The sequence below is a fragment of the Trichomycterus rosablanca genome, chromosome 26 (assembly GCF_030014385.1).
Source record: "Trichomycterus rosablanca isolate fTriRos1 chromosome 26, fTriRos1.hap1, whole genome shotgun sequence".
Lineage (NCBI taxonomy): Eukaryota > Metazoa > Chordata > Actinopteri > Siluriformes > Trichomycteridae > Trichomycterus > Trichomycterus rosablanca.
In genome coordinates, this window is record NC_086013.1 from 11,704,059 (window position 1) to 11,730,648 (window position 26,590).

Here is a 26,590-nt window from a genome sequence, read left to right on the forward strand (position 1 = left end):
CAAACTGGGAGGGGAAAAAAAAATTATTGACTTCTCACCACAGCCACTATTTATTTTTCCCTGCTCCCTGCACCGCTGTTTGTTTTTTTAAGGCCGTCAGATATTTTTGTTCTATTTTTAGTCGGCCAACTGTGGCAGCGGCGGCGGAATGCTTTTAATCGCGACTACAAAGCCGCGGACAGGGACATCTCGTCCACACTCCAGCAGAGACAGACGGCCGGCCCTGACCACCGTCAACATTCAGCCCGGTGACTGTTCGTGAGCCCTGTGTTTTGCTTTGTGCCCCCTTGGTTGTTTGGAAACCCAAGAGGAGACGTCCGCCACTGGATGATGGTTACTCTGATGGTTTCGGTTCTCTGTCTTCTAGCCACGTATTCCACTGAATTTTTTCTTTGATAATCTTAGCAAGTCAAGCCAAAAGAACATAGAATTGAGGGTACACAGTTTACCTCAGGGGTTCTCAACCTTTGTTGGGCATTGGCCCTATTCCTATTATAAATAATTAATGATAAATAAGGACGTAGGTGAAATGATTGATTTTTAGCCATCACTCTGGTCTTCCATTGATGTCTCATTCACTGTCTTAACCGCTTATCCAATTAGGGTCGCTTGCTGGAGCCTATCCCAGCTTTTCAGTGGGTGCAAGGCACACAGTAACACCCTGGATGGGGCGGCAGTCCATTGCAGGGCAGACACACACACACACATACACACACCCATTCACCTATAGGGCAATATAGTGTCTCCAATTAACCTGACTGCATGTTTTTGGACTGTGGGAGGAAACGCACGCAGACACTGGGAGAACATGCAAACTCCACACAGAAAGGACCCAGACCGCCTCGACCTGGGGATCGAACTTAGGATCTTCTTGCTGTGAGGCGACAGTGCTACAGTGCTAAATGTCATGATGTTGTGATAGCTTGTAGACAGTGGTGAACTGGGATCTGGGCTTGGTTGATTGTCGCTATATGTTTTTTTTTCTCACATCCTGCATGTTTGAGCCAGGTATGCCATCCTTGTGGACTACTAGACCAGTACCTAAGCCATACTTGCTTTAAAACTCATACTATAATACTTTTAAGTCCCATTTATGGTCGCCATTTGGGGGGAATGTGTCACAAAGCTATACATTGAACCCTTCTGTGAATGGGGCTGCGTAGTCTTGGGTCAGAAGTGCCCATGGTACATCCTGTCCTCATTATTACTGGACATTGTACCAAAGGACGAAGGTCACCTGGGTCTATATATCCTGTTTGGTCCTAGCACAAGTGGATGACCGGGCACATGTGCATTGATTACCCAATGTATTGCATTCCACCTTGCACCATACAGGAGTAATAGGACAGACTGGTTACATCAACCTACCAAAAATCATAAGACACCTTTAGAAGTCTTCAGAGCTCAAGTGTTGGTGGGTGAGAGCTGTTTTGACAGCATATTAGACTGTGCGTCAGTACTCTCAGGTGAAAGAACATCCTGCTTCCCAGCTTGGTGACATGCCTAATTTTAGCATTCAGCTTTATTAAAGACAGCAGCATCAAATTTCTGATCTCATTAAAAGATTTTTAAATGTATTATATTTTGTATTCACTTGTAATATTGTAATAAAGAGTTTTACATTTGATTTGTTAGTTTGATTGTCAAGGTTTAAAACGTCAGGCTGCATTATGTGGTTTAGGATGAAAGCCAAAAGAAACATCCAAGGTGCCTTGGATGACGTGACGTCCAAAATGATAATCTGGTTACCTCACAGCCTGCACTGCACTGGGGTTGTGTTTTTTAACACATGGCAAATCCCAAATGACTTGTTTTACATTATAACTTTAAATATTAGAACTTTATTATACACCGACTAGGCATAACATTATGACTACTGAGAGGTAAAGTGAATAACACTGATTATCTCTTCATCACGGCACCTGTTAGTGGGTGGGATATATTATATTAGGCAGCAAGTGAACATTTTATCCTCAAAGTTGATGTGTTAGAAGCAGGAAAAATGGGCGAGTGAGGATTTGAGCGAGTTTAACAAGGGCCAAATTGTGATGGCTAGACGACTGGGTCAGAGCATCTCCAAAACTGCAGCTCTTATGGGGTGTTCCCAGTCTGCAGTGGTCAGTATCTATCAAAAGTGGTCCAAGGAAGGAATAGTGATAAACCGGCGACAGGGTGATGGGCGGCCAAGACTTATTTTGACAAATTGCTAAATTGCTAAAGACGTTAATGCGGTTCTGATACAAAGGTGTCAGAATAGACAGTGCATTGCAGTTTGTTGCATATGGGGCAGCGATAGGGGGACCAACACAATATTAGGAAGGTGGTCATAATGTTATATACATTGTTGTGATGGACTGTTTGTAATGGACGTAATGATTTGAGGTTTGACTGTGTTGTGTGTTTGATGAAAGGCAGGTTCTTTATTTGACTTTATTCTGATAGTCAAATGTGCTCCTACATGTAGAGGAAGAGCTGCGTATCACCTCTTCACCATCAATATCCAAAGCACGGGGGATCTAGTTCACGTGCACAATCACACACTGTGCCTAAAGTTCTTCTGTAACTGTATGTTACTTTTATCATGAATGCCGAATGTACATGACTAATCATAAAATCTCTTTTGTCTCTGCAGTCTCACCCACTGTCTCTGTGTAACACTAGCGAGGATGAGCGGCAGGAAAGCTTCTTCATCAGTATCGTTAAGCTGGAGAGTCCTGAGAGCAAAGTGCCCCAGTGTCAGCCTCTTTTAAACAAGGTAAGAAAAGTCACATAATCGCTCCTACCCACTTCCAGTAACGGAGGCATGGAGAACATTTGTGTTTGCTGACTGATAAGCATGTGGTGGTATCAGGTTTGGCATGGACTGATCAAGGCATCCACAGGGCACAGGGACTCCACAGGACTCTATGTATAAGAGATCTGTATATGTTTATGAGGAAGAGAGACTTTACTTTTTCTTCCACAGTGGTGGATACATCTATATGTTCATATGTCTTTCAGAGCTAATGCTGTAGTCTCAGTTGTGAGTAAAACACCCTCTTGATAAGGAATGTTGGAGATGGAATTAAATTTGGAAGGACTTTATTTGGTTTGAGGTGCACATTTGTTGGCAGGATGTTTGATTTGGCTTCTTTTGCTTTTACTTGATCGAACTCTAGGAAGGAAATCGAACTAGAAGGAAAGCAAATAAAAATAAGCATGTCTTTCTTTTAAATGAGACTATACAGTCTACCTTAACTGTAAATCCAATTTCAAAAAGCTTGGAACAGGTAAAATGCAAATAAAGACAGAAAACAGTGATAACAACAGTCCAACAGTTTAAAACCAACATTTCTTGACATGCAATGGCAAGAAATTTAGAGATTCCATGATCTACAGTCATTATACAGTAGACATTATAACATTATAAAAAGATTCAGTGCATAAAGGTCCAGGTCAAAAAACTATTTTGAATACCAGTTCCTTCTTTTCTTCTATTTATTTATGCATTTTCTCCCGATTTAGTGTAGTCAGTTTTGTTTTCCGCTGCTGGGGATCCCCGATTGCATCCGAGGAGGGTATATTTCCTGCTCACGCCTCCTCCAACACGTGCACAGTCTTAGCAGACCCCTTCTTTTTGCCCATGCATTCTGCACAGGCACCTCTATCTGCTAATCAGGGTCCTTGCACAAGGTTTGAATACCCCACCCACATAGTCTGGTCATCCCACCCTAGCAGACACTGTGGCCAATTAGTGTCTGCTAGATGGTGCCCAGCCGATCGTTGGCATATCCCGCTGCGCCACCTGGGCGCCCAAATACCTTTTGATCCTTTTATTGGAACAGCATTTAATACTAGTAGGCCGTGGCCCCATGGTTGAGAACCACTGCAATACAGGACTGAATGGATTTGCAAATGATTATGAATTCTAATGTGGAATTAGGTTTGAACTCCTCCACGAACTAATGTAACCCTGGTATCTAAGGATGCTTAATTTTTCAATCATCTGGAACTTGCAATCTCCTGACTTGTGCAAGCCCACTTCATGCTTCATGGTTTTATTCAAATTCTACCCCCTTATGCTCTCTTCTTACAGTATAATAAATTATTTCTTTAACAATATTAATATGTTTAAAGAATATGACAGAAACAGTACTAGCGGACTCTGAAATTTCCCTTGAAGCCGCTCTGTGTGGACTAGTCCAACATCAGCATTCATCAACACCGCTGAGAGGAGCTCCAAATATTTACGCGAAGAAGCTCATTGTCGCTCGTACAATCCAAACATCCCCTTGGGTTTCGATTTCAGAGATATATCTCTCTTACCGAACGCGTAATTGTTTATATGTTCCGCAGCGTTGTAATTATGAGCGCAAGCCTTAAACGCAGAGCGGGGAAATAGTTCTATCTCCTGTGTTTTTTTGACCGACGCTAGGCCCGGGCTTAATGCACAAAGCTATGCTTTTATTCATTCCTTTATGAGTGCAAGAAGACATGAGTGTGTTTGGAGTTAGACCCATGTCTGGACTTGCTGGCCCTCGGTTCTGTGCTTTTCTCTCTTTAAAAGATGCAGCGACGCTTCATTGAGCCGTAACTAATCCTGTTTACTTTTCAGATGGAAATAAGGAATAAAAGGAAAGCTGAATGTGTGTGTGTGTTTGCGTTTGGAGGTGGAGTGTGTTACAAGGGTTGGGAGATATGGGTTGATGTTGCAAAGTTTTTAATAAGAGGGCTGGTGTTAGCAGGTTAGAGCTTCACACTGCAAACACAGGCGGTATGATGATGCATCCCAGAAGTGGCGCTGCCCTGAAGTATAAGTACTTTATTGTTGTAGATAAAATGCCCTTAAACTCAGAATTTTAAACCAGTATGAATATTTTTTGCAGAATTATAATGGCTTTGTCCTAAATTACATACCACTAGTAGTGTCATGATGGTACATTTGGTATAGCGGTTTTGATTCCTCATACCGTATGGATTTTTCATATACCGCCGTACCATAGCATAGTTAATACAACAGCTGTAGGCTATTGTTTGCTGTTAAAAGTGCTATGGAGCACTGTGCAGATCAGGTACAGCTCACTAGTTAGCCAGGTATAAAGCATGACAGTGTTAACAGATGAGAGAGGTTTTCTCAATACAGTGAAAAAAATTAACAAAAACAGATGGAGGATGAAGCGAGGAAGACTAAATATACACTGGAGAACCCTGCCAAAGAAATGAACCGTGTCTGCAGTTTAGAACAGACTAAAACACTGTAGACAGTCGAGAAAGAAACTTTCAGAGCAATAATGATATATGTAGGGGTCCCTATCAGTGACACCTCAACAGGCTCATAGCCAGGTGTCTAAATACTTTTTGCCATATAGTGTACATCACTATAGTTGTAAACACATGTAGGTGATGATCTATGTGTCTATGTGTATGGGTGTGTCTGTTTGTAAAGACTGTGTTTGAATCTGTTACCAAGCAACAACATACACACATGCCGTTAATTCCAGTTTGCATCCTCTGTGTTTGATGTCCGATTTTCTTTGTTTGATGAACAGTCCATTGTCATTCCTTACTTCTACCTGCCACACACAAACACACACAGTGGGTGTCTATGAGAATTAGCTTTCCTCACATGGACTAAGACAGGGGACTTACTGAGTCATGGGTTCTAATCTCATCTTTCATCCCCACCTGTAGTGGTAAAATTCATGATGGCTTAGATGCAGATTTAAGCTTCTCTTTGGGGATGCCCAAGCATTTCCAAGCCAGCTCTGAGATAAAGTCCTTCCAGTAGGATGAACCTGAAAGGACTCTAGCACAGTTTGGTGCAGACTCTACTGTGCAAAACAGAAGCCATTATCAACAACATCCAGAAACGCCACATGCCACTGAGATGACTGACTGTCTGATGAAAAAATGGTCAATGTACTTCATTTTCTTCAGCAGTGGCTTATTTCATTACTTCAGCTGCATTTCCTGCTACCCTTTTCCTCTGTATTTTGTGTCTAATACACACCCATACTCACACCCAGTCTCTTTCATTAGTATAAAAGAATACACAGTACAAGAGGGTGTAATACAACCCATGGGGTTCCTCCTTTCTGGGTTCACTGACCGGTCATACACACAGCCAGTAAGGTCAAACCCACCATGTTAGCCCACTAGATGCCTAGAAGCCTTTGCAAAGAAATGGGCTAATATTACATTTGCTTATTGCCCATTGTTCTGTTTATTTAACAAAGACCAAAAATATTTGAACACATCCTGATTGTGGAGTTCTGGTACCCATTGCCTGCCAGTTGTGTAGTATGTGCCCACCACTACAGCGGCAAAATGTAGAGTGTGGTGTAATGTGAGTAGTACGACAATTCATGAGTTGTGCAGTGTTCACTTAGCATTATTGGCATGCTGTGTGTTCCAGGCTGCTCCTTTGTCCGTTCTGAGAGGAATAAAGCCTGTTTTAAACACTGCAGGCTGGAGAACAATATGACGGATGCTTCAAAGTACTTTTCTTTACATTCCTGTCTTTACATCAACAACAAACACCCCGCCCCAGTCGCTCTAACATGTGCCTAATGGTATGCGGAATGCCACTCAGGTGTGTTCTAGGAACTCTTACTTTCTGCTTTTGGTGAGGGAAACTGAAAGAAGTTGGAAAAGAAAAAATTTCTTATGTGCTGTGTGTTTGTTGAGATGTTGGGCTTTGCGTGAGTGAGGAGTGATTGAGTGAACGAGGAGTGATTGATGGAATTAGTGCAGGAATGAAGGGGAAAGGGCTAAAAGTGAATGGACACTTGACCCGAATATTTCTTAGGTACTTTTCCAATATACCTTCTGCCAAATTTGTTTGATACTGTGGCCTGGTGGGTAGTGCTGTCGCCTCACAGCGAGAAGGTCCTGACTTAGATTCCCAGGTGGACCGATCAGGGTCTTTTATGTGTGGAGCATGTTCTCCCCATGTCTGTTGGTTTCCTCCCGCAGTACAAAGACGTGTGAGTTGGGTGAATTGGAGATACAGAATTACCCATAACGGTATTGCACATTAAAATTGAAATAATGAGCCTGTAGCTATCTGTTCTGTCATGAATAGAATGAAACCAAAGTGTAAAACCCAACCTAAACATCCTAATAAACAAAAAAAAAATTTAATTCTTATTGAAATAAACAGAGCAGAGCAAATAAGCAGATGTCCTATGCCTGTATGGTTAGTTTAGGATTTTCAACTTAGCGTGGGGCTACCTCATGCACGACATGTTTTATTAGCTCTGTACATAGTGTTATTAATATTTTGTGTAATTTAAATTTATTGTATAATATTCATTGTTGTACTGTATATAGTGTTTTAGTTGTTTTGATTGTTCAACTGTTGTTTTTATTCACTTAGCGATGTTACGCAGTCATGCTAGCTAGCTAGGCAAGTTGGCTACAGAGAAAATGAAAAAGGCTTAGTGAAGTTTATGAGGATTTTAATTTGAATTGAAATAACTCCTACGTGGCTAACATTGTTTATGATCAATGACTTTCTTTTTTTAAAATAAATAAAGATAATCAAACATTCACCAAATGAGTGAAATTTTATAAAACAATGTTGGTGAATCTGGGGAACCTTTTAAGCTACTCAAAGCTAATTTAGCGCTGGTGCTACGCTGAGTGATCAGTCACTGTCAGAATAAAATTGAACAATTGAACAACTAAAACCCTACAAACAACAACAAAAGCTATAAGATACACTAAAATAACAGTACATATAAATAACACTGTACAAAATTTATAGAAACTATTGAAACAGATTAACAAGTAAGTACAGTGAGTGGACAGACATGCTGTGTGTACACGCTACATTGTGCAGAGGTTCACAAGACGTCAATACCAATACTTGATTTCTGATTAACCCAATTTACAACCTTCTTAGTGTGTTTTAATAGACTAAATTTTAGTTTACGTTTGAATTGATTTGCTAAGTTTGGTTATTTAGGACAGTGGCAACTCCTTCAAGCACTGTGTATAAAAAAAAGAGCCATGATTAAAGCTAATCTCTTAGCACTGGTGCTACACTGATTGACAGATTTAAAAAAAACACTTTAAACAACAACAAAAGTATAAAATACACTGAAATAACAGTAAATATAAATAAAACTGTGTAAAAAGTGCTAGAATGTACTGAAACATCTGAGGAGATCGATTATCTAGATGTGTAGCAAGCGCTAGCTGGAATAGATCTATAATATAAATGTTATTTATATTTACTGTTATTTCAGTGTGTTTTATAGCATTCGTTGTTGTATATAATGTTTTAGTTGTTCAGTTGTTCAATTTTATTGAGAGTGACTGCTTACTCAGTGTAGCTTCAGTGCTAACATGACTCTCTTTTACACATCGTGCTTGGAGGAGTTGCCAAAAATAAAAGTTAGTAAATGTTTACCAAAACAAAAACTGCAAAATGGAGCATTAAAGATCCAACATTGCTGTTAGAGCATGGCTTTAAATTTTACTTCTTTAATTACGAGGGTGAGTAGCTTATCATTCAGCCCTGTCCTTATGAAACAACTTGACTGTTTTTCCTTTCTAAAACTGCTGGTAATAAATCACATTTCAGCCCAGATTCACACACAGATATGCCCTACATGCATGTCCCGAAGAGAACCGACTGGAATGCCGGTCTTTGTTTTTCATCTTTCTGGCTTCTTCTTTCTTTCTTCATAAGCTGTCAGCAGGTTTTGAATTTACCGCCTTGTTCTGCACCCTTTAAATCATTAGGCATTAATAACATCAAGCGGTGACAACTCGTCTCCTCGGGCTTCCCTTCGCTTCTCTTTTTAACTTTCTATTCATCTTCTCTGTTTATCTCCATTACTATAAGTGGTCTGGAGGTGGGTGGTGTAATCGTCTCCGTCCCAGCCTGATATTCCGCATAGCTTCATGTCAAATATTACCCCTCTTTTCCTCCCTCCCTCTCTCAGCCTCTTCAATGCAAAACATATCATCTGTCCTGTCAGCGCCACCGGCCTCCTCTTTATAGAAGCTGGTCTGTGCAGCTGACCTGACATCAGTTATTTGTCTGTGTGTTAAATGAAGTCGGCTGAGAAGAGCTGATCCTAGATCAGTGTGCCGGGGCCGACCCCTCACACAGCTGGGTGTGTTGCCATACAGCACAGCTATATCTGCACAGTGTCATACAGCCTGAAATAGCAGCAGCTGTGTGTATGTGTGTGTGCGCGTTTATGAGGTCGAATTAAATGTTTCCGTCAAGTCCCAGCTTCCTAGTTTACAGCAATAGTTTAGGGAAGGCTCTTTCCTGTTCCAGCATGACTGCACCCCTGTGTACAAAGCAATATCTATAAAGACATAAAGAAAAGCTCCACACCTCAGCACCACTGGAGAGTTTTGGAATGAACTGGGATATCAGTGCTCAGCCATACAAATGCTCTTTTGACTGTATGGGCACAAACTCCCACAGACATACTTCAAAGTCTTGTGCGAAACCCTGTTGTTAAAAGCTGAAAGGATCACATAGAGGTCACTCTATTTTAATATCGTTTGTTTTTTAAATGAAATGTCCAACAAGCTCATGGTCAGGTGTCAGTAGATACTTGGATGGTGCAGTGATCCAATACGCTAGTCCACTAGTCTTGACTTGGCAGTGCAGCTGGCCTGGCTAGGCATAGGGTCACCTCTTTGCCTCTGCAACAGGGACTCCTGCTGTCTGGTCAAGGCACTGAAAAAAGAAAACTGGCTATTGATTGGCCACTGACCAGTGTAAAGTTGCACCTGGAGGCTTCATACTTTAGGGTACCAGTGCCCCCATATACACATTGGGTGCAAAGAAGCTTAAAAAGAAACACTTTCCCACTTTGAGTAGCGTCATCATAGGTTACTTGGGCTTGAATGGAATATGGAATGAGTTTGTTTTACACTGCACAGACAGATGTGGGATTTATTAATTTGCTATAGTGCAGGAATCAAAGTACACAGATGTTCTGGGGATGTAAGCAATCTAATATAAATGACTGACTTGTGTTAGAACTAGAATATGTACCATAACAAATATTCAGTTGAGCTTGTGAATCGATTCCTTGAAAGAATCATTTAAAAAGATTGATTCATTTTAAAAGTTCAGTACTGCTTTACTGATTCACACTAGCAGATTTATTATCAATAATTTCACATGGACTGGAAAATATAGCAGTCACACAATAGCAGAAATGGTGTGTGTGTGTGTGTGTGTGTGTGTGTGTGTGTGTGTGTGTGTGTGTGTGTGTGTGTGTGTGTGTGTGTGTGTGTGTGTGTGTGGCATACCCACAAAAAGTCAGTTCCCTGAATTCTAGAATGTGAAGTGTTTGTGTCTGAAAGCTTCCATAATCCAGATGCTGCATTTCTCACGTGTCACTGGAACGAGCGTCGCGGCACGAGTGAGTGACAAGCTTAAAGAAATATGTCTTTAAATATAGCCTTGCTGTGGGGACGGGGTGACATGTTACCGCTGAAATACTGGTAAATTGCTGCCATTAAAATACCTCACTGGTTCAACCTTTCACACTTACTCGCTCATTTACTTGTTCACTAGTTCGCTTTCTCTGAGGAAGACGTACAACGATTTGGTACAATGCAAAGTTACTATTCATTTTATTAAAGCTGTAGCTCACCACACAAATTCTGCTCTGGTTGAGTTTAAATGTGGCTGTAGAATGGTACAAATGGTCAAACATGTATCCAGTATGCTTCTCCAAGCAAAGAGTTCAGAAAAAGGGCCTTCCCTAAACTTTGGGCCTACAGCTGTTAGCAATGGATGTTGATGAAATGAACTAACTTAATCATTGTTCACATACTTTTGGCCATATGGTGTAACTAATCAAATGTATTTGTTTAATTTTTTTTTGCATTCTGCCATCTAGTGCTATAGGTACCATATTAGGACTGCTATTTTACTTCATTTACCCAGTTAATTGCAGACTTAAAGGCAAGTGCTTGTTTTGAAGGGTGCAGCTTTGGGCTAATTGGAGCGCTCTACTCAGGGAAAAAAATAGCAACCCTAGAGGCTACATGAAGGTAATTTGCATAATCTCAATAGGCTGTCCAGAGAATGTATTTCAGAGCTCACATACTTAAAATCTGGATTAAAGAAGGGTGCAGAAGTGTTGTGTCCCTATCAGGTTGAAATGATGTACACACACACACACACACACACACACACACACACACACACAGGATGTCGAGATTTCTATTAGCTCTGTTCTTTATATTGAGCCCTGGAGCACTGAGTCAGAACTTTTACTATCAACCTTACTATCTCTTTGATCATGCAGCAGGGCGCCGTTTGAAGATTGGCCTACCTTTTTAGTTGGCCGTGAAGATGCCTGCGCCGCTCAGGCCGGGACTTGCTCAGACGAACCGATTGAGGGATGGAGATGAAGTGTGGGTGGAGGAGGGATGACAGGGACTCACTGGAGGGGGTAAAAAAGGGGGAGGAGATGAAAAGATAACTCAATAATTAAGGTGTTGAGAAAGACATGCCGTTTCCATGAAATAATCATTTAATAGAATGTTTACTTGGGGCTGATCGAGAGATTAGCACAATGCTGGAGTGTTTGCTTTGTAAAATGTTTAACATGGATCTGGTGAAAGTAGATACGGATGGACCAGATAACAATCAATCAAATGAATAAAAAAGGCATGAGGTTCGAGCATGATTGGGTTTATTCCCATTTTACACCCAGTATTCCTGGGAGAATCTCTGGACTGATCAAATTTGTTGTTTAAACCAAGTCCTGAAGCTACAAACCAACTTGGTTAACAAATGTCACCATAATTTGTACCAAAAAATGTCTTTACAAATTTTGGTTATGAAAAGCACTAAAAACTAGAAGGTTTTTGATTGACACTAAATTATATAATATTATAAATGTTTAGATGTGTAGAGTGTTTTATGGATTAATAACTTTATACATAATAGCAGTAATATACAAAATAAAGAGTAATTTACCAAGGTTTTCTGTATTAGAAAAAATAATTATGACTAATTTATGATTATAAAGTGCTTAATTGGTAGATCTGCTACATAATAAATAATAATAATAATAATAATAATAATTATTATTATTATTATGTATATTATTTTATTATATATATATATATACATATATTTTCTATATACTGTACTTATTATATATTATTTTACTATTATATTAGTTTTACTGTATTATTTGTATACAGTATTCTTGTTATAATGATAATTATAATAACAATAAAAATAACTACAACAACAATTATAATTATTATTATACAGTATTCTTGCTATAATAATAATAATAATTAAAGCAATTATTTTTATAATTATTATTATACAGTATTATTGATGTAATAATAATAATAATAATAAAAATAACAACAAATACAATTATTATTATTATACAGTATTCTTGCTATAATAATAATAATAACAGCAATTATTACTATAATTATTATTATACAGTATTCTTGCTATAATAATAAGAATAATAACAGCAATTATTACTATAATTATTATTATACAGTATTCTTGCTATAATAATAATAATAATAATAATAATAATAACACTAATACTAATAATAGCAACAATTATTATTATACTTATTATACGGGATTCTTGTGAACTTTTATTATTTTAAAAAGAAAAAACTAAAATCCGGCAATTAAACACTGTATTTGATTTTTAAAAAATATTCTGTTTTAACTTGTCTTTATTTTGTTTTTAATAAAAATAGAAATACATGTTTAGTCTGTGGCCAAATTGCCCCAATTCACAAAGGTTTTTAATTTGTGGGATTTACAATAGACGTCTGGTTGTTTTACCGTCAATGTGAATTTCTTGCGCCCTCTGGTGGTTAACTGTAAAACTTCGTTATGTCTATATTATGTCGAGGAAAATTGGTACATTTGCTCAGATTGTGTGAATAGACCCTGCAATAATACAAACCTAACGCTCTGCTGTATGCATTGACCCATGTTGTGTACACATTCATTAAGGCAAATGCAGGAATGTTCCGATTCCACCTGTGCACAAAGCAAAGTCTATAAAGTCGGGGTTGAGAGGAGAAGTCACCATTGCTCTTTTGAAAGAATTGGCCAAATTTCCCTTCCCAGAATGGTAAAGGTGGTCATATCTGCAAAAGGGGGATCCACTCTGTCTTAATGGTTTTGGTTTTGAATCAAACGTTTAACAAGCTGTGCAGATGTTTTTAGCGATAGTCGAGAATTATTGTTGTTTGTGTTTTACCCAGATTAAATATTACTTGTGACTTGGAATTTTGGTTAGAAGCTTAGATTCTGGTTTGTGTTTTACAACAGTGCATTAATCACAATGTTTTTATCATTCTTGACATTTTGGTACATCCTCAAAAGTCCTTGATCGTAATGTAAATCTTGTTTGACTGTGGGTGCTATCACAGCTTTAGATTCATACAATAGCTGTTTTCTTTTTATTTGGTTCTTAAAATACATCCAACCATTCAGATAAATGTTCTTTTATTGATTGGGAGCTCAAGGTTTGGGTTGTATTATACCAAACAGAGCAACAGTTATGTTGTTTTTGTCTGCATTTACTTGTAAGTGGACTGTATCACTCATTGGCAGTTGTAATTCATAGCAGACCTGCTTTTTTTATTTTGAATTTTATCTGACCATAAGGGGACAATTTGGCTTTTCTTTCTGACCTTAGCAAGAGACTGCTGTTCATGTATTTTAATTGGTGCATTTAAACATGGCCTGTTAACTGTGGCACAGAGACGTCACCTGCTATAGTCAATCACAGTGAATGATGAGGCCATGCCACAAAATCAAATAACAGGTCGCATCAGGGAGTACATCTGGCATTAAAAACTAAACCAAGTCCACTTGGGACCCCTATAAATGAGGAGCTGGTCCACATTTGTAATTCATTACTATGAACTAAATAGCTTCCATTACTGCATTCGTGGTGGCGGCATTGTGGTAAATTGGAGAGCAGCATGGGTACAGACTCAAGGTGCGCTGGCGTAAAAAGATTTTAGGCTGTTTTTGCATTTCTTGCCTCATAGTTAAAATACATGGCATCACAGACCCCATCAAGTACCAGGATGGGATGCACAGAATCAAGCTTTTGTCATGACTGGCCAGTCCCTTGTCCAAAATCTCAACTTATGGCTCTAGCACAAAGCTTTGGAACCTAGGAATGCACCATACATCGAGAAAGCCGTCTAATTACCCCTGCAGGTGACATGAACTGTTGTTGTACTAGAAGTCTGATGTCGGTGATCCTCACCACTATTTCTAACCCACAGTTCTTAAGCTTTACCAACTGTAGCCTGTTGGTTTAGTCGTCCATTACAAACTTTGGCCAGTCGTTCTCAGGTTGTGTCTTTATATCTCTCAGTCCTGTACAATATGGCCTTTGAAATGTTTTTGGGAGGAAACAAGTGGAGGCATGCGGAGCTGCTTTTGAAGCTGGTCTGGAGCCGAAGAAAGGGGGTTTGGCTGCATTACAGGAGATTAAGTCAAACCTACTTAGAAAATAGACATATCCTTTCCTTTTCCCTTCCCTGTACTTTGTTGACTCTCAAGTCAGCGCCAACTGTCAGTCAGTGGGCAGCTTCTTTCACAATCCTTCTTTTGAGATGAAACCTTGGCAACGCTTCCTCACGCTGCAGGCATTCAGCGCCTCGCCGTATTGTCATTAGTGGTGTCATGGCTCGTTCTATAAACAGTTTATCAGTGGTGAATCGGCTGTGCAGTTAGTAGTGCGGATGTCTCACAGCTTCAGGGTTCCTAGTGATCTGGGTTTAAACTTCCTCTCCGGGCCCTTGATCCAAAGTCAACATGAGGTTTGACTAAAGGAGGCTTGGCAAGAGCTTTTTCTAGCATTGCATCCTTTAAGCTCATAGCGTAGTTAATTGTACAGCATCACCCATAGTCTAGCAGTTTCTAATCTACGTCAGTCATGGTTTTAGTGGTCGAGGATTATGTCTGAATAAACTTAAACCTAAAGTTAGACTTGTATCCTTCTGTGTTTCAATCATTTAGCTACAGAAATAGAAATTGAAATCCAAAAGCTTTAATGAGTACCTCGACCCAGACAAGGTAACTCTTGTGCTGTGCAGTCGGTAGTGCGGATGCCTCACAGCTTCAGGGTTCCTAGTGATCTGGGTTTAAACTTCCTCTCCGAGCCCTTGATCCAAAGTCAACATGAAGTTTGACTAAAGGAGGCTTGGCAAGAGCTTTTTCTAGCATTGCAGTCTTTAAGCTCAAAGCACAGTTAATTGGACAGTATCACCCATAGCAGTCTAGCAGTTTCTAATCTGCGTCAGTCATGGTTTTAGTGGTCGAGGATTATGCCTGAAACTTCTTCTGAATAAATCTTCTGTGTTTAGCTACAGAAATAGAAATTGAAATCCAAAAGCTTCAATGAGTACCTTGGCCCTGACAAGGTAACTCTTGTGCATTTTTGCTTTTAACTTGTGTGTGTGTGCGCGCACATGATTCAGATATTTTTCCCAGTATGGCAAATCACACGCAGAACAGTACTGGCTGTGTAGTGTATGTGAGTGTGAGTGTATGAGGGAGGAAGGTTTTATCAGCCCGGTGACTAACAGGAACCCTTTGATGTGTGTGATAACCTATCAGACAATTGTGTCGCCTTGTACTTTGAATTTCAAATCTGTGTCAGAGTTAACTGAGCACGAACAAACAGAGAGAAAGAAATAAAGAAGGGTAGAGTGAAACGTAAAGGTTGACCGATATATTGCCTGGCTGGTTTATTTATTTAAATATTAGAGTGGATCAATAAAGAAGTGACTTGTCTGTGAAACTAAGTGTGATATACAGTGGATTCAGAAAGTATTCAGACCCTTTGACATTTTGCACACTTGTTGTTGTGGATTTAATTTTGAATGGATATTATTGCCATTGGGCAATTGGCACCAGGCACAAGCTGCTTGGTGTCCAAATATAAATGAACTGTCTAAGAAATTGAGATTTTTTTTTTATCTCGTTTATCCAACAGTACTTAATGGGTTAGGTGAAGCTGGCAGGTTAAACCAGGGCAAATCTGCCTTGATGTCTGTTTGTGAAGAATTTTCCATTTTTTGGGCGTCCACATTATTGTGTCCACCTGCTAATATCCAGAGTAAGAGGTGTGTGCAGCATGGACAGCAGATAGATGGGCTGGGAGTGACTCAGTAAGGTCCTGGTAGGTCACAGGTATCTGGAGCCATGCTGACTGCAGTGCATCCCACAGCTGCTGGAGTGGGCGTGGGGGAGGATCCATAGAGCCAACACGACGATCGAGGTGGTCCCACAGATGCTCAATTGGGTTCAAGTTTGGGGAATTAGGGGGCCAGGGTAGTACTTAGAAGTCTTGGTCTTCCAACCAATGTTGGACATTTCTAGCCGTGTGACATGTCACGTTGTCCTGCTGGAAGATCCCAAATTGGTTGAGAGTGCCTGCCACATCTTATATACCCACCAAGCCAGCTCATGAAACGTGACTTCTTTCAGGAGCTACATGCTGCAGCCGTCAAATGTAGCAAGTGGTCATGATAATGTGACTCGACAGTGTATTTTCATTGGTACCGTTTTAAAGTCCACCCCGCCCTCAATACACTCAAAAGGCGAGCTGGCCACTTTACATTTTTCATTGGGTTTTAGTCAGTTAGTGAAAGAGTGAATGTATGAATGAATGTGTCTTACCCTTCAATGGATTAGTTATGGATTAGTTCAACAAAATCCTGTGAATAATTCTCAAGACGATTAAACTCATTTCACCTTAACGTTTCTGGCAGGCCTAACAAGCTTGATGCCAGATAGTGTGTGTGGTGTTATCTGGACGTGCTCATTCACAAGACTTCCATGTCTTACATTTATGCCCCTTCCATCTGACCTTAGCTGTTATTTCAGCTTCAAGTTTCTTATAGAAACCTGAAGTCTAATTTACATTGGTCTGTGTGTGTGTGTGTGTGTGTGTGTGTGTGTGTGTGTAGGAGCACAGTGGGACTATAAGGGAAATGGCAGGCTTGTAGGAGTGTTTCCTGCTGCTGCAGAGGCCGAGTCTCTCTGCAGCCCTACACCCTGTCATTACCCGCTTTAACACACCCTTGGTCCCTTGTTCCTTCTCCACGACCCAGCCACTGCAACGTCAGTCTCCCTGAGCTGGCTACACACATGCTGAGCCGGCACAGTTTATAAAAACACACCGTCTTATACCTCAAATCAGCCTTCAAAGTCAGATGTTAGAAATTAGGTGTGATTATACACATGTTCATATTTGACATGATTGACTTACATTGATTGATATTGAGTTCCAGTCTCTAACTTTGGCAATACATATTTGCTTCGATTTTCCTATGTATCATGTGGCTTATTAACCACAAAGTTTGGCCGGCAGAGGGAGCACGGAGGCGCAGATGTTTGCTGTATCAGTTTCTTTTCATTGACGATCACCTGCGCCCCTGTGAAAGTTTTCGCTCCAGGTGGAAATGTTTCTATATATCACGGTTTCTTGAACAAAACAATACAATACCACTGCTCATCTCAACACTTCAGTTCAGCTAGACAGTAAAGGTCTCAAATTTGGGTCTCGACAGTGCTTCAGTGCTTTACCACCTCAGCGGCCAACTAGTGATGTCGTGATTTGCGATACATATGATACATTCTGATACAGTATCAGATATGTGCCAAATTTGCTCATGCATGAATTTATCCAGTCAGCTGTTCAGCAGAGTTTTGAGTCTTTCCTAACCAATCAAGGTGGATATAGCTGGATATTATGGGTACTTTTTGGTTCAGAGAGGAATTCTTATTTAACTGTCTAGACTTGCCCCTACAAAGCACCCACTCAGCCACCCAAACACATTGAGGAGCACTTTGGATGGTTAAATGAAGCCGACAAAGTGTGTGTGGTCATATCCAGGTGGTGGGTGTTATAGAAGCCCTAAATAAATGGTTACTTTTTTTTAATCCTTGCAGATTATGTCAAATGAATCACAGCCTGAGTGAAATGTAATCATATTTATCCTGAATCCTGTATTAAGCTTTCATTTTATTGTCATGAGCAGAATAAATCCACCTGTTAGCCGCTCATTTCTCTGTTCTCAATACTACAAAAAAATCTATGCTTCTTATTCTGTCCGTTTAACCACGGAAGGCATTTTAAGCTACCAAGCCCACAAGGACGCATCTGCTGCTTTGTTGTTTAAGAATGGACGGGGCGAGGGGGTTTTGATGGTTGATGTATGTATACTGTGGGAGGAAGTGAGTGAGTGAGCTTATTAATCATGGATTAGTGTTAAGAGATAAGATTTGCTTAGGGTCTTGAGCTGGTACAATCATTAACTGGTTGTTTGATGCAACTACAGGCTGAGCTTGTTACTAAATTAACATTTGTATTAATCTGAGAGTTGTCCGTTGCTCTTTAAACTGAGTTTGTTCTGAATTTTGGTACGAATGCCACATTTTTAATCTGTAAAATGGGATACAATTTAAAAAAGGTTTCAAAAGCATGATAAATAATGAAACACACACACTGTATTCAAGTACAAGGTCACTTGTGGTGGAGGGATGTGGGATTGTGTAACATCAAGACGGCATATTTGCTGTAATATTGTAGGAATACACCACCATCTAGTGGTAAATGTAATACTGTGGTGACTTTAAATCCAAATTTAACTTTTTGAGTGATTAATTCTCATTATGTAGTGGTTTGGGGGTCAAATAAATAACCACAGTGCAGAATTTGCATTAGCTAATTAGCATATGCTAGAATTAGCTTATGAATTCTTTTACACACACACACACACACACACACCAAAAAATAAGTAAATAAATAGAATCAACAGGGTGTTATCACAAAATATTAAACATAATTTTCAGCTGACAGCCAAATCCTTATTAAATAATAATGTAATAAAGCATGCTATACTGTGCTAATGCTAATATTAACCAGCCTGCTAAAAGTGTGCTCACGTTACCCATACTAAACGGCCAATGGTATGCAGACACCCCACCACCTAATTATTGACTTTTGGTGTCTCAGCCACACCCATTGCTAACAGGTGTATGAAATCTCGTTATATAACGGCTATATAATGATTGTATAATAATTATATAAAATATAAATACATAGTTTGGCATATTTGGTGTGGAGGAACTCCAGTGGCCTGTACTGAGCCCTGACTGGAACGTCAGTTGTGAACCATGAATGTAATGGTCATGAATTCCCAACACGTTTCAAAATCTTGTAAAGTTGATGGGGTCAACTCTATATAAATGCTTCCGGTTTTTGAATGGGATGTCCAAAGAGCTCATAGGTCAAGTGTCCACAAACTAGCTACATAATTACTTAAGGTAAAAGGCCGTGTCTGAAGCATACTGCAAAATACATAATGAATTTGTACTGACAGCATTTTAGGTTGTGCACTAATTTGACATACTGTTTAGTATAATAGTATGTGGTTTGTAACAGACCCAAAATAGCCAAAGTTGTCATTAAATCGCTTGTTTGGCAGAAGGATGTGCGAATGGTTCAAATATTTTCCTGTATTTGTAATATTTGTTAGACATTAAAAATACTTTCTCAAACATCATATCTTACTAGATATGATTCTACAAATATTCCAAATTCAGACACACTTTAGACTCTGGATTAATTCAACGCTCTCCTTTCTCTTCAGGCTCGGCTCGCTTTTCAGAGGGGGGCTCAGGCTGTCATTTTCGACATTAGTGATGATGCCGGTGCAGCTCATGAGGTAATTATGTTTGTGAATGTGTAATGTAATGTATGTTCCAGAAATAGTGACATTTTTCATCCACGTTTTGACCACATACTTCTTACACTTGCAGCTCTGGGATTCCGGCTCCCTGCCAAGGCCGGTGGTGCTGGTTAAGGCAGCAGATGCAGAGGAACTGATGGGCCTGGTCAATAAGAACGAGGAGGCCATGGTCCAGATCGACATCATGATTGATGCACCAAAATGGGTGAGCACAATGAATGAGTTTACATGCACTGCAAGGAATCAGATTTTGTTCCTTTTAAACTTAAAACTGAGAGGGTGAGGCTGTTTACTTTTCAATAGAGAGGTCATAGCGTTTCTTCAGTTTAAACTAGACTATTATTTTTAAATATAAATGCCCATGCTTTGGAATGAGTTGTCCAACAAGCTCATGGTCAGGTGTGCAGATACATTTAGCCAAGTAATGTATAATGTAAAATATTTGGGTATGATTTATTAAATACTAGTTCCCGCACATACACAGCCGTAAAATTTAAAAAAGTAAGCCTTTATCAGACTTCTGTAAATCAAAGAATTAGCAAAAGAATTAATATTGGAAAATAAAAATGTTAGTGTGCATTTAGATACAGTTGTTTATTTTAACCCTCTTGTTTTTGACCTAGCCTCACTATGAAGTTGGCATTCTTTTGACTGTCGTCTTGGTTGTGCTGGCCATCATTATGATCTTTGCTTTCCGCTCTCGCTGCAGATCCAACAGAACCTGGGTAAGAAAGCACATCACATCTCAGCTTTCTCTATTCTGCAAACATAGTCTCAATCCTCAACACACACAAACATCCCAAATTTAAGTAGGGCTGGGTGTATACTCGAGCAGTGATTGACTGGTCCGAAGGAGGGAGGCCGGAGACATTTCTTAAAACTGCTGGCTGATGGTGCCTGCAAAGAAATGGGAGATAATGGAGATTGGTGCGTGACTCTCCATGCGCCAAAAAGATCTTCATGTGAATCCACCTTGTGCAGGTGTGGGAGGGGGTGTGTGTAAGTTACAGCTCTCCCTAGTCAGCAGCAGTAGAGGTGAAAATACAAATCTGGTAATTGGATATTTACATTTACATTTTCAGCATTTAGCAGACGCATTTATCCAAAGCGACTTACAGTTGTGACAGTATACAGTCTAAGCAATTGAGGGTTAAGGGCCTTGCTCAAGGGCCCATCAGTTGCAACCTGGCAGAGGTGAGGCTTGAACCGGCAACCCTCTGATTACTAGTCCAGTACCTTAACCACTAGGCTACAGCTGCCACATACAACTACATTGGAAGGAAAATTGGGATAAAATGTCAATCATGATTGTTCAGCAGTTTTAAATATATTCCTAATTGGTTTCCAATTTCATGTTTAGGATTCAGTGCACCAGCAAACAATGCGGGCTATCAGCAGGCTGGAGACACGTACATACAGCTCTCACGGCTGCTCGGGAGGATCACAACACCAACACAGTGGCCAGGGGTCCACCAGTAGCTCCAGCTCAGCTCCTATCTGTGCCATCTGCCTCGAGGAGTTCCTAGATGGACAGGTGAGGGAAGAGACTGAGGATCACCGCTGTTTATTATTAGTATTGCACCGTTAGTGACATTAGCATATCTTTCTGAGCTACACGATGATCATGTCTGGTAAATCATGTCTGATTTAATAATGTTTCTTTTGTGGTGGTGTTTAGGACCTGAGGATCATCTCATGTGCACATGAGTTTCATAAGCAGTGCGTGGACCCGTGGTTGCTCCAACACAGGACCTGCCCTCTCTGCATGCACAATATTATGGGTAAACAGCACCAGAGCTCTAAAAGAAGCAGTTGTAGCCTAGTGGTTAAGGTGTAGGATTAGTAAACGAAAGGTCACTGGTTTAAGCCCCACTACTGCCAGGATGCTGCTGTTGGGCCCTTATCCCTTAATTGCTCAGAATGTGTATTGTCACAGTACTGTAAGTTGCTTTGGATGTATATATATTTATATTTATATATATATATATATATATATATATATATATATATATATATATATATATATATATATATATATATATATATATATATATTTATGTATATATATATATATATATATATATATATATATATATATATATATATATATATACTGTATATAGATATACTGTATATATACAGTATATTCAAGATTCAAGATTTACTTTATTGTCATTTTACTGTACACCGAAGTGTACAGAAAAAACGAGATTACGTGCATTGGTTCACGTTAAAAACACCACAGGTTTAAAAAATAAGAAATATATATAGAATAGTAATAGAATAGTAAAGTTAAATAATACTACTAATAATAATACTGACATTATGAAAATTGCACATTGTAGTTATTGCACATGCAGAAAAATTCACAGTGGTTATACATAATGATAATTATTGCACATTTTGTTACTGCTTGTTAAGATTTAAGGATATTGCACATATATATATATATGTGTGTGTGTGTGTGTGTGTGTGTGTATATATATAAATGTATATATGGTTGATTGAACGCAGTGACCTTAGCTGACCGACCAATGACCTTACATTATCAGGGAATTTTAACTTCACATACACTATATGGACAAAAGTATTTGGACACCTGACCATGAGCTTGTTGGACATCCCATTTAAAAAGAAATGGTATTAAAATTGACTGACCTTAATGTGATCTTTTCAGCTATAACAACAGCCACTCTTCTGAGAGGGCTTCTCCATGGGAATTTGTGCCCATTTAGTTAAAAGATGACAGATGTTGGTCAAGAAAGCCTCAATTAATGCTGTAGTTTAGGGCTCTGTGCAGGCCACTGGAGGTTCTTTAAACCAAGCTTTGCTTTATGTCTTTATAGAGCTGGCTTTGTGCACAGGGGCTGAGTCATGTCCTGTCATGACCTGTTAGCAATTGTTCTGTCTGAAACACATTAATTCAAAAATTTGAAAGGGTGTCCCAATACTTTTGTCCATATTGTGTATCTTTAAGAAAGTAACAAGTCATCCAGATCCTGATCCAGCATAGCATACCCACACCATCATATCAGCACTAGATTTTACCATTATTTATGTTTATATATATTTATGTCTATAAAATACTGTATTTGCTTCTGCCAGACCTCATTTATATAAAACTCTAATAATAATCACAGTCTCGCTTTTTAACAGGTGCAGAGCTGATTGCCCGGCAGCCTCAGCAGGTTCGTGGTCACCCACTTCCAGAGCACAGTCAGGCTTTCCTTCACCCTCACCCACAGCATTACCCAGCATCCCACTCTTACCCCCAGCATTCTATTCCATTCTCCCTCCGGCCCCATTACCCCCGCACCCTCTCTGGACCTTACCCCCCAATGGGACACTATGCTGGGTCTGGTCCCCTTCACACCCGGTTAACAAGCGGCAGCTGCGGTTATCATCTGGCCCCAGATGCTCACCGCTCTCATCCTCGTCACAGCTGCCGCAACGTCGGACACCACTACACGACACCGAGGCGTTCGTGCCACCACTGCCTCAACACCCGACCACGGCACCTGAACTACCACCAGACCCAGCGGCACGCAGGCTCTCAGGGGCGCCAGGATGACGCCAGCTGCTCAGGTGCCAGCTACGGCACCGAGCGCAGCGGGTACTACCCCGATGGGCCAGGCAGCGACTCGAGCTCGGGTCCCTGCCACGGCTCATCTAGTGACTCTGTGCTTAACTGCACGGACGTCAGCCTGCAGGGCGTCTACGGTAGCTGCTCCACTTTCCGCAGCTCGCTCAGCAGCGAGTACGACCCGTTCGTCTACCACAGTGCCAGTTCAGAGGGTCAGGCCGAGAGCGCCAGGCCCCGATCGCTGGATTCAGGAGTAAATCAGACAAGTGTAGGACTCGGGTTTGAAGAACCACAACAGCAACAGGCTGTATTTAGCCACGTGCACTACCACAGACACAGACACCACTATTACGAGGAGGGCGAGCCTAGTCAAGGACCTGGGCGAGGCTCTGATGAAGAGCAAGGGACTTCGGGAGTCACAATGGACAATTCACACATGAGTAAGGACTCAAATTTGTGCCAGGTGTCTCATGCGACATGCCACTGTCCCAAAACGGACCCTTTAGAAAGAACTGGACCTTCCGGTGGGGTGGAAGTACGGGACATGTCCAAACTTTCTCCAACGTCTTCCCTGCCCGGGACTTCAGTGTTGATCCCTTCACCAACTTGCTGTCACCCTGGGCACCACCCCAAAACCACCAGCTGTGGCCTAGAAACTTCGGCTGGACATATACCAACTGTGCACTTCCATCAAAGGGTGGACCTGCAGGATGACTGCAGCATCCACATCCACTATGGACAAAGCGCCACAGGCTACTGCTGCCCCCCTCCTTTGGGCGCGGCATCCACGTTGCTCCCGGTGCCTGTTATCTTGGACTCAGGTGGGCTGACAGAGTGGCCGTGCTGTGGAGGGACATGCAGGGGGTGGCAAAAGCAGATACAGCAGGCTCACTCTGAGCCACAGCTAATAGGGTCAGGCACTCCTTTGGACACGCCGCTGTGCAGGGGACACCACAGTGCCGGGCACGAGCTGCCCACGGAAATCTGTCTCTACTGCCAAAGTGCACGCAATAATCAGGGTAAGTGCGTGTGGATTTTTACGTACACCAGAATTTGTCTTGACATTCAGTTCATAACATGCAGTGCATGTATACCTAGGGCGTACATTGAGGTATGTAGCCACAAACGCAGAATTAAGCTCAGAAATTTCATATAATTACAATTACCGACTAGGCATAACATTATGACCACTGAGAGGTGAAGTGAATAACACTGATTATCTCTTCATCACGGCACCTGTTAGTGGGTGGGATATACACAGCACACCTTCAGGGGTCTAGTGGAGTCCATGCCTTGATGGGTCAGAGCTGTTTTGGCAGCAAAAGGGGGGCCAACACAGTATTAGGAAAATGGTCATAATGTTATGCTTAATTGGTGTATATATATACTTTGATCAGCCATAACATTAAAACCACATCCTTGTTTCTACACTCACTGTCCATTTTAATAGGCTCCACTTACCATATAGAAGCACGTTGTAGTTCTACAATTACTGACTGTAGTCCATCGGTTTCTCTACATACCTTTTTAACCTGCTTTCACCCTGTTCTTCAATGGTCAGGACCCCCACAGGACCACCACAGAGCAGGTATTATTTGGGTGGTGGATGATTCTCAGCACTGCAGTGACACTGACATGGTGGTGGTGTGTTAGTGTGTGTTGTGCTGGTATGAGTGGATCAGACACAGCAGCGCTGCTGGAGTTTTTAAATACCGTGTCCACTCACTGTCCACTCTATTAGACACTCCTACCTACTGTAGTTGGTCCATCTTGTAGATGTAAAGTCAGAGACGATCGCTCATCTATTGCTGCAGTTTGAGTTGGTCATCTTTTAGACCTTCATCAGTGGTCACAGGACGCTGCCCACGGGGCGCTGCTGGCTGGATATTTTTTTGGTTGGTGGACTATTCTCAGTCCAGCAGTGACAGTGAGGTGTTTAAAAACTCCAGCAGCGCTGCTGTGTCTGATCCACTCAAACCAGCACAACACACACTAACACACCACCACCATGTCAGTGTCACTGCAGTGCTGAGAATGATCCACCACCTAAATAATACCTGCTGGGTCCTGTGGGGGTCCTGACCATTGAGGAACAGCATGAAAGGGGGCTAACAAAGCATGCAGAGAAATAGATGGACTACAGTCAGTAATTGTAGAACTACAAAGTGCTGCTATATGGGAAGTGGAGCTGATAAAATGGACAGTGAGTATAGAAACACGGAGGTGGTTTTAATGTTATGCCTGATCGGTGTATATATAATTATTGATGGTTAGATGTTTTGATTATTTTGAGTGTCTGATGTTTATTTTCTGAATGTCCGTCTGTGTGCAGGATCAGAGGAAGAGTCCGGCGTTTAAGAACTCTCTTCATCCCCAAACCTCACGCTGCTACCCAAGAGCCGAAATGGACAAACGTATCGGCCTTCTTTTCTTTTCTCTCTCAGTCGTTCACAGTCTTCCAAATAATTCCACAACTCAACACAGGTGTCGCATCCCAGCATCCCTCAGTTCTCAGTTGTTCTGTAACCAAAGGCTTTCTGGGTTTTTTTTTAATTGAGTTGAACACAAACTCAAGTGCAGTGAAAATAATTCACTATGGGTTAACGGTACTATTCTATTCCTGTACTACGTATACACTTGACGGTGTTTGAAGTTTGGGTGTAGCGAATACTCGCGGGTTCAGAGACTGTCCGGGTTGAACAGGGATTTTTAGTGAACTGAGGGATGTTGGTTCGAACTTCATGACAGGACGATTTATGTTGCATTGCTTTGTTTTGTCTGTTTTCTGTATTTTTATTTGAAAAACAAGTCCGAATGTTACCTCCATGCATCGCTGCAGCCTCTTTCAGCTAGGCTAAAAATGATGTATATTTAATGTAAAGAAAATCCTCCATTTAAGAAAATGAATGCTAAATCTAGTCGGATCATAATATTATATTATGAAATTGGTGATAAAATGAAGAAATCTAAATCTAATCTGTGTTAATTCTGTAACTGTAACTAGTTCAGTCATTATCTGCACCCCTGTACGACTTCATATCCTGTCTACTAGCTCAAACTGAAGTTCGATTTAGAACCCACAGCTCCTTTTAACTCATTAGAGCTCTACTCTTCTCCACTGAACGTTACCCAAGGCATGATCTCATTGATCGGGATGACGGTTGCAGTTACAATTGCATCCTAAGCAGTGATGTAATTCCCTTGGTCACGTTTAGCGGTCTGGGCACGAATAAGTGCTTTTCATTCTCTCTCTCTCTC

General features: G+C 40.7%; 1 protein-coding gene across 1 annotated transcript in view; it reads left to right on the top strand.

Moving 5' to 3' along the window:
- Window positions 1-25,812, top strand: part of LOC134303376 (E3 ubiquitin-protein ligase RNF43) — a 111,111-nt gene extending 85,299 nt beyond the window's left edge. Inside the window, exons 2-9 of the mRNA XM_062988767.1 lie at window positions 2,633-2,755; window positions 19,651-19,725; window positions 19,820-19,954; window positions 20,373-20,474; window positions 21,110-21,283; window positions 21,428-21,530; window positions 22,906-24,351; window positions 25,665-25,812. Coding sequence (XP_062844837.1) covers window positions 2,633-2,755; window positions 19,651-19,725; window positions 19,820-19,954; window positions 20,373-20,474; window positions 21,110-21,283; window positions 21,428-21,530; window positions 22,906-24,351; window positions 25,665-25,690 — 2,184 coding nt within the window. The 3' untranslated portion in view covers window positions 25,691-25,812. The remainder of the gene's footprint in view (window positions 1-2,632; window positions 2,756-19,650; window positions 19,726-19,819; window positions 19,955-20,372; window positions 20,475-21,109; window positions 21,284-21,427; window positions 21,531-22,905; window positions 24,352-25,664) is intronic.
- The last annotated feature ends 778 nt before the right edge of the window (window positions 25,813-26,590 follow it).